Genomic DNA, 8,852 nt, shown 5'->3' with positions numbered 1-8,852 from the left:
AAGGGCAGGGGTAAAGGCACCAAATACCCAAATCCAGAATAGGGCAATGAGGAGCACAATATGGGTAAGCTCAGGAATTGATCCCCCAAAGGTCTAAAAACATATGAGAGGCGAGGTAAGGGAGCAGGGAAAATACGTAATGGCCAAGTATATCCCATAAAGGGAATCAGAAAATGCGAGCACTAAATGGACACCAAAAAAAAAAAATTGGTGGGAGCTACGAAGTGGGTTGCATGTAGTGAAAACCCATGTTTGGGACGAGATCTTCATGGATCAGGCGGCATGTGCAAATATGTGTGGGTGTTTGTCACCTATAGGCCGGGAAAGCAAGACAATGGGGTAAATGGAGAAGAAAAAGGAGGACCTGCAAGATGAAAAGGAAAAAAGGGAAAGAAGCAAATTAGGATAAAAAGGAGTCTAAAAGGAAGAGGTAGGGAGGAGGGATATTCAAAAGGAAGGAGAAAAAAGAAAAAAAAAAGGGGGGTGGGGGGCTAAGGGGAGGGAGTGGAAGAAAGGAGCAGAGAGGAAGGGGGGGGGGGGCAAGGGAAGGGGGGGAGGGTAGGCAGGCTTATCATCGATGTAAAAATTCTAAGGACAAAACAGCTAACATTTCTCCCGAAGAAGGTAGAAACCAGTGTCAGACAGTCGGGAGACCCATTATTTCTTTAATATTATGATTACTACTGAAAATATTTCTGTTGCATGGGTGAGTGTAAAGTGATCTTCTCTAGGTACAACATATACTCTAGTAGGTATGCGAACACTTTAGAATATTGCAGTTCTCTTTTAAATGACAGAAATCAAAGTAAACAATGTTCAACAAATGAAGCAAACAGACCTGATTAGAAAGCTCACCTGTGGGAAAATTAACAAACTAATATCTTTTTAGTAAATGGTAGTTCACATATAACATTATTAACCATATTTATGATACAGTTGTAAACATACATATCTTATTTTAGGTAAAAAAATAAAATACTGAAGCATAGCCCCCACTCCCCAAAAAGCACTCAACATATAGAAAAACAGAAACAGACACTTGGCCTATAATTAGATTCTAAAACCACAGAAAGTTTATATACCTGCCTCAAGTTCACTCAGGATGCTGTTGTTTAATCAGGCGACGAATAAAGAAAATAGAACAGTATACTAGAAGATCAATACAAAGGAGGTTCACAAGTTCAGCTGCCAGAAGTTCATTAAAGGTTTTTTGTCAAACTGATTCTTAAATAATGAAAATAAGCTAGAAATCTCATAGAAAGAAGTTTTACAAGGTCAGTCAAAATGTCTAGTTCCCACAATATATTACACAGAGTGTGGCCTTATATGAAACAGACCATATTTAAAGTGATTGTATAGGGATTTTTTCTTAATTAACAAACATGTCATACTTACCTGCTCTGTGCAATGGTTTTGCATCCTCTTCTCGGGTTCTCCGCCAGTGCTCCTGACCCCTCCCCTCTTCTGAGTGACCCATAGCAAGCAGTTCGATCCCAAGTCATGCTGTGTGTCCATTAACACACACAGTACAGTTTGGCCCCACCCCCCGCTCTCCCCTCACAGGCTGTGGCTGACAGCAACAGGGCCAATGGTTCCTGCTGCTGCCTCCATGGCCAGTGAGGGGAGAGAGCATGGAGAGAGCTGAAGCTCTTCAGCACTGTACTGGCTCTGATCGGGCTCAGGTAAGTATAGGGAGGAGGGAATGGGGAGGAACTCAACACTGACTTTTTTTTACCTTAAGGCAGAGAACAATTTAAGGTGAAAAAACCTTTTGCCTTTAGAATCATTTCAATACAATTAATTGAGGGACAGTATTTGATACTAAATATCTGCTAAAAAGTACATTTAGGAATAGTGTATTTGCGTATGTTTTTCTTTCATGTTTACATATTTTCTCTTTTGCTTAGCCTTGAAACACGGCAATAGCTGTTTCTGAATTGGCAACAGAGCATAATTATAATCATGTAGTGGTCATATTTCTTTATACAGGGTCCCTGACATCACCAAAGGCTGCATATAAATATTGAGTTTAATTCTACAGAAAGCTGTCAGAAATGGCAGACATGCAAAATGAGATGATCAAAAACTATGGGTATTATATAATATATGGTCACAGACTGCAGACATGCTGCAGGAAATAGTCACAGATGGTAAACATTCAATAGTAGCTGTTGGAGACTAAGGACAAGGTTTAGGAGACAGTTAGACTGAACGCATTTCATAAGACTATTACAGCCCCTTTACATGTGTCTTGGAAATTCACTTTAACGAATTTCTCCTTACCGTGAGTACTCGCAGTTGGATGCGCAGAAATCCCCCTTAAAGCTGTGCGAATCTCGCTTACCACGACTGCAGCTAAACTACACGATTCCTGCCCATCCAGCTACTTTTAGCTTCTGTTGAGATGTGGGGAATTAGAGCTCTGTTACCCTAGAATGATCAAACGACACTCTCAGGATGATGGTTGAATTCACATAAGGGCTGGTTTCAGACTCAGCTCTCTGTTTTATTAAAAATACACACATGCCCCCCACATGAATAAAGTCAATCCCCTCCCACCGAACAATGCAATGGGGAGTGCCTATACACAGGATGTACATTCCAATTGGAGCATAGCCGTTCCTATTATCTATCACTGGTCCTCCCCCATGAGCCTTCTGAGGTCAGCAGACTTCCTCCCCTTCCCATGAGCCCCCTGTGGAGAGCATATCTCCTCCCCTTCCCCCCCATGAGCCATCTGAGGTCATATTTCCTGTCCTAATTGGTATGTAAATTCTTTGTACAAGCATTCCCTAAAAATATCAGTCTGTACCTGGATGGGCCCGATACGATCTTTATTAAAACACATCCATCCAAGATACAGTTTCAAGTTGGTAATGGGTTGTAAGATATGCATAAGCCTACATGCGGAGTTCGTACCGCTTGGCGCCTTGCGTTATGAAGCCCATGTGGTACTATGCTGCTGATATGTGGATACAGGCCCACGGTCTACTGCCAGCGACATTCGCATCGAATGCCGTGGTGGTATACACGCCGGTCTATAAGCGCAGATCTGCCATCTCATCCATTACCAAGCTGAGTACTGTAATACATACATTGTACATGCGCATGGCCCAATTGCAGCCTTCAGAGCTTTAATTAAGCCACACGAGAGACATATGAATAACACGAATATATGACACATTTAAAGTTCGACCAACAATACAAAATTTCCATGACATTCCCTCCTGTTTTATCATATTCTCCTCGTGTCCCTTCTTGATCTTCTTCAGCTTGATGGGTGTAGTCTCAAAACCTCAAAGAGTTCCTGTAGTTGTCCCTGAGAATAAAGCTCCACGGGGTACCTGAAACAACAAGACCCGACGCAGACTCGACGCAAACAGGCTTGATTGAAGCAATGATCCTCAAGAGCGTTGGAACCTTCACTACAGGAAGGCTCTTGCAAAAACCACAAACAGACTTGTGGTATGAATAAGGCTTGTGATCCCACGGTGGTCTGGGGAGATCCAGCAACAGATTCTCAAATTGCCCCTGCAGACGGGGCCACACAAGGCTGGTCTCGACCCAGACAGTTTTCCAAATCGCAGACACAAACCATGATGAGGCTTGAAGCTTGCTTGAAGGTCTTGGAGAATGGGGTCTTCAGGGAGATAAATTAGAGGGAAGCCAGGACGTAATCTGTAGAGAAGGTGGTTGGTTGGTGAGGTCTTCCTCCGATCAGTGGTTGGAGTGGGATCCCAGGAGCGGGCATGGAGATGTGGTCGTCTGCCCGAGCTTGGCTTACACGGTCGATGAGGCAACAGGAACATCTCACCGCGGCATATAAAAGGCAGATGAAAAAGAGAAGCATCAGGACATATACTCCCACTTCCTTCAACCAAGATCCGATGGAGAACAGGAAATCTCCCAATCCTCCCAAACCCTTGAACGGATTCCAACCCTCACTAGCTATAGCTCTAGCTTTTCCCTGTAGTTCACTAACTTTGTCCATATGGGCCTGGACCTTGTCATCGGTGTCTTCTATCCAAGTACAACAATCCTCTCCGATGAACTCACAGAACCCCCCTTTGGAGGCTAAAAGATAATCAAGGGCCATCTTCTCCTGAAGCACTAAAATTCCCATCTGCCGTTGTTCTTGGGCAATTTCTCTGACAGCCTCTACGGTCTCGTTAAACATACTATCCACGATGACAGAAAAATTGTTCAGGCGCTTCATAAGTTCTATTCCCCATCCTGTCCATGAGGGGAACCAAGCCCATGCCTGGTCGCCCTCAGAGAACAGCTCTCTGCAAACTCTCCCTGCCATCCTTACCTTCTTGTGGACCATCAACTCTTCATGATCCATCACTACATAGGATGCTGGGACTAGCTTTATGAGGGCACACGAACCTTTCGCGTTCTGGGGAAATGTTCTATAGGCTGCCGAACCACACAGAAAATAGTATGGACCTGTCAGAGCAGAGCAGGAGGAGTTCCTCGTTCGGCCTCTGGCACTGAGCAACAGTTGCACAGACTGGGGGATTGCTCCCTCAGTCTGCACTTCACATCCGTCCTTCCAACAAACGTGGTCTGGTCGGTCAGTGTTGTTACTCAGAAGGGAAGTCTGGTTAGTCAGATTGACAGTTATACCTCCCTCACAGGTGGTAGTCCCAACAAACTTGTTACCTGTGCCAAAGCTGATGTTAAAGCACACCTGAGGGCTGCCTAGCTGTCCAGTTACCCATAATGGACTGACGAGGGTCCTACAGGAGCTAGAGCTAATATTGGTGCTAAAACTGATGTTACCTGCTAAAAATGTGTCATTAAGTTCTACCGACAAATGTCTACGTGGGGGCTGACCAGGGGTCCCTTGCTTTTTCATGCCGACGCGGATGTCATATAGGGCATGAACAGCGGCCATTGCGGACATGTGATGACTGGGTGGGGGCTTAGAGCATACCCAACAGTTAGTTTTGTTGGCGGTTCTGGCTAAACGCAGGTGCATTTTAAATAAAAGGTTGGGGTATCTGCCGTCTTTTCCTCCGTTCACACACATGTATGACATACAAACAAAAAGAAAAAGGAAAATGACACCCCTCATTCTCTGGTGTAGCTGAAAAGCTTCTTGCAGTGGCTTGCGTGCACCCAGTTGTCTCGTCCCTCGAGCTTGAGTGAGGTAGGTGTCGTCAGCTGGACTTGGTATGGTCCGGTGAACCGTGGCTCGAGTCCGGTTCTTTGATGTTTCTTTAGGACGACCCAATCACCTGGCTCAATAGAAAGAACACCTGTTATTGCATTTGGATCGCGGAGCGATTTGCGAACCCGATGGTGTATCTTCTGCAGCTCCCGTTGCAGAGATTGCACATAACCTGTAAGCTGTGAATGCAAAGATGACAACTGTTGAGGAAAGTACAACCCTGTTTTTGGGAGGTCCCCCAAACAACACCTCGTAGGGTGACAGCCCATGTGGTTGCCGAGGGGCATTCCGGATGGAATAGGGGGCAATGGGGGGACACTCAGGCCAAGGTTTTTGGGTATCGGAAGACGTTCAACCTTACCGTTACTCTCGGGATGATATGGGGTGTGTCGCCGCTGACTCCAGTTCCACCAAAGAAATGCAGTCGTGTCCTTTGGAAGAGAGGTTAATAGTGGACAAAGAAGACATGTTAGCAGAAGAGGTGTTAGTATTGTTAGTCGTGTTGCAAAATTCAGCACTGTCATTGCTGTCCTCCCCCCCCTTCTCATCTTCCAACACAGGAAGAAGAGAAGCTGGGTTAAGAATAGTGCATCGTTTGATAGTGAGGTTAATTGGGGTTAGGAGGGCTTTCCCCTGAGAGGGGTACCTTGCCTTGGATGTCCTGTTTTCGCAGGACCGTTCTTGCTGCACCGGTGTCGGTGAGGCAAGGGAGGGGATATTTTAATTCCTCTAGAAAAAGATGGATCTGGGCCGACACCGATTTGTCAACTTCCTATGAGAATTCATAGGAGTTACTTACCATGGTGGACATAGGGGCGGAGGACTCATCAGGAATGAACTGCCACCAACCTTTAGGTAATTGGGGACAGCTCCTCCTCATGTGCCCCATTTGGTGGCACTGGAAGCACCTGGGTGGGGGCCTATCCTTCCTGTGACCCAGATCCTTTGGTTTTTCGTGTGGGGTCTGGGACATAAGAACTTTGGCCTTGTCTTGTTTTCTTCTATCCATTTCCCTCTCTATTGCCGCAAGAGTGGAAAGGATAGCAGGGATAGACATCTCATTATATTCGGGTCAGGCCAGAACCAGCCTTTCCCGAATTTTAATATTGATGCCTTCCAAAAATTTGGCCCGCAACAGAATGTGCGTTGCGGTCACCTTTACCCCTTCAGTTGGAGCATCAGGTCCAACTTCCAGATCCGCATTCAGTGCCGTCTGCTTGAGACGGCGCCAGAAGCAGGCGCTTTCCTCATTAGGACCCTGGGTGAGCTTCATCATGTCCGTAGTAGAGGTAGCACCATACATTTCTGGAAGCTTTGCCTTTAGCTGTGTACAGAACTCTTTGCCCCCTGAAGTCATCTCCTCATGAGTGGTTATAGAGCACCCTGCAATCACTGTACTGGCCACTTCCATGCCCACCTTAGCCCGCAGGATCTGCGCACAATCTGACCCGCTCATACCATAGCTGAACTGGTTTTGTCCAAACATTCGAGCAAATCCTCTCGGATTGACTCGATAGTCCGGGAGCTCAGCCAGAATAGTGCGGATCTCTGCTGGGGTGAAGGGGACATGCCAAACTACCCGTTCCCCTAAAGTCCGTTCCCCCCGTGCATTGGGAGGACCTTCAAATTGCTGCACTCTGACTGGATAGGCCTCGGTCCGGGAAGAGTGCAAGGGCTGACCCAGCTTCATCGGTGGGCTTAGATTAACCACCTCGCTTACTGCACCTTCAGGTTTGAGGTCCCTCAGATCAGGGTATAGCTGGGGGGCAGGGGTCTGATCAGTGGTTCGTAGCGCTTTGATGCAATCCGCCCTGTTTCTTAACCGGGTGTCTATTCCCCTTGATTCACAGATAGTCTGCAAATCGGTTGTTGAGTAGGCTTCATAGTTGGAAACAGAAGGAGCTGGGGTGAAGCAGGGAGAAGGGAGAGGTAGAGGTAGAGGTAGAGGCTGAGGCATAGATACAGAAGACACAGAAGGTACATCAAGAGTGACGTCACTAACAGAAGAGACAGGTGCAGTTATACTTATCTCAGCCACTGTTGGTTGTTCGGGAACCCCAGCAGACCCTGATCCTGCCTGCCTTAGTAGAGTCAGCCCTGAAAGAGCTTCCTCCACCTCTGACACTGGATCCTCCTGTTTTATTCCCTCTGGAGGCCAGGTATACATCACCTGGTTCTTCCGGACAGACACCAGTTTATGTATGCCCTGCTTCCCTAATCGGATTGACCTGTGAAGCCATAGCTGTGCGATCTCTAGTTCTGACGCCTGCATCCGTGGTTCAAATTCAGAGATGAATTTTTCCCACCTCCATGCATCAAATGTACCTTCCCGGGGAATTTCCCATCTGGTACCCTTCGACCATTTATTCCACCTTTTGAGGGGTTCTGTAGACTTCCCCCCCAAACTCACCTTCATCAGTTGTGCAGCTGTCCTTACCCTGAAGAGGGCTGGTTCCCCCTCTCTCTTCATGGACTGACTACTGCCCATCGTGACTAGTCACTGGTATATATCCCGCGTCCGGGTACCTGTTTACCCCCTGGAGCACTCGGTGGGATCCTACCGAGAGGCCTGATTCCACCACTTTCCCAGCACAGCGTAATTTATGTGATACTTATCGATCACCCGAAGCGCATCAAGTGGCGGTCAGACTGAGAGCACACCTCCCACTCCCACAGCGCAATTTATGTGATCCTGACCACCCGAAGTGTTTGTGGTAACCAGGCTAAGTGTTATACTTCCCTGGACCGCCCACTCACACAGCGTAATTTATGTGGTTCTCATCACCCACTGTGTTTGGCAGGCCACACCGCACAATGATGAAAGTGGCTTTTCTCTCCCTGCACACAGTAGCTAACACAAGTCAAAACAAAAAGAGGGGTTCTTGGATGTTACTTAGGGGTCACTGGTTGGCTGGAAACCTGCTAACTGACCTTTAGGAAATTTGTGTAAAGAAAAAAAAACTTTCCTAATACACACATAAAAACCCTTTTTCAACCTGAAAAACTGTTAAAAAGGACAAAGTGGATCCTTATGAAAAACACGGGACGTTTCACAGTAAAACAATTACACAGAGGTAAACCGAAAAACTGCGCCAAAAGTAACCTTGTTGCTGACGCAAAAATCACTCATACCAGCACCGCTAAACGATCCACGTTACACACGCAATCTTCGCTGCAACCACCTAAAACCGTTTACACAAAAAGTCTGCTGGACGCGAAACACGTGACACAGCAGCTTAAAACAAACCCGCTTTACAATAAGGAACTACTTTTAACAGGAAAAACACAAGAAAAACATAATCACTATACAAGAAATCTATGTGCAAAAACCCAGACTTCACCGCGCTCCCTAAATGTGGAACACGTGAAGGGAAAACTCGCTTAACACACTTTAAATTGGCTGGCAATACGCAAATTTAAAGCTAAAAGCAAACAAATGAAACTGTAAAAAAATTTGGATTAAAAACACAAAATGGGTCAAATGCATATAGGAAACTTCATGCACATTGCATAGAGATTACTGCACATATGGTAGTCAACAAAATGGCCACCAACAGGGAAAGCACATGGTCATTAACAAAATGGCCACCAAACAAAAGGAGTCCATGTGGTTAGTCAAGAAGATGACCCCCCACAGAGGAGCACATGGTAGATACTAGAATGACCCCCCACAGGG

At 46.3% G+C, this 8,852-nt stretch overlaps 1 protein-coding gene across 1 annotated transcript; it reads right to left on the bottom strand.

Annotated features, from left to right (window-relative positions):
- Positions 1-4,311: 4,311 nt before the first annotated feature.
- On the bottom strand, positions 4,312-8,063 carry LOC149457495 (uncharacterized). The gene is made up of 2 exons (XM_089683637.1): positions 5,538-8,063; positions 4,312-5,243 (listed from the first exon to the last, which is right to left on the bottom strand). The coding sequence occupies exon 1, from the start codon at positions 7,662-7,664 to the stop codon at positions 6,249-6,251; it is 1,416 nt and encodes a 471-aa protein (XP_089539763.1). The 5' UTR covers positions 7,665-8,063; the 3' UTR covers positions 4,312-5,243; positions 5,538-6,248.
- Positions 8,064-8,852: the final 789 nt, after the last annotated feature.

Source organism: Staurois parvus, unplaced genomic scaffold (genome assembly GCF_062004578.1).
Source record: "Staurois parvus isolate SC_StPar_1 unplaced genomic scaffold, SC_StPar_1.0 ptg000318l, whole genome shotgun sequence".
Taxonomy (NCBI): domain Eukaryota; kingdom Metazoa; phylum Chordata; class Amphibia; order Anura; family Ranidae; genus Staurois; species Staurois parvus.
This window is presented reverse-complemented; position numbering and strand designations above follow the sequence as displayed.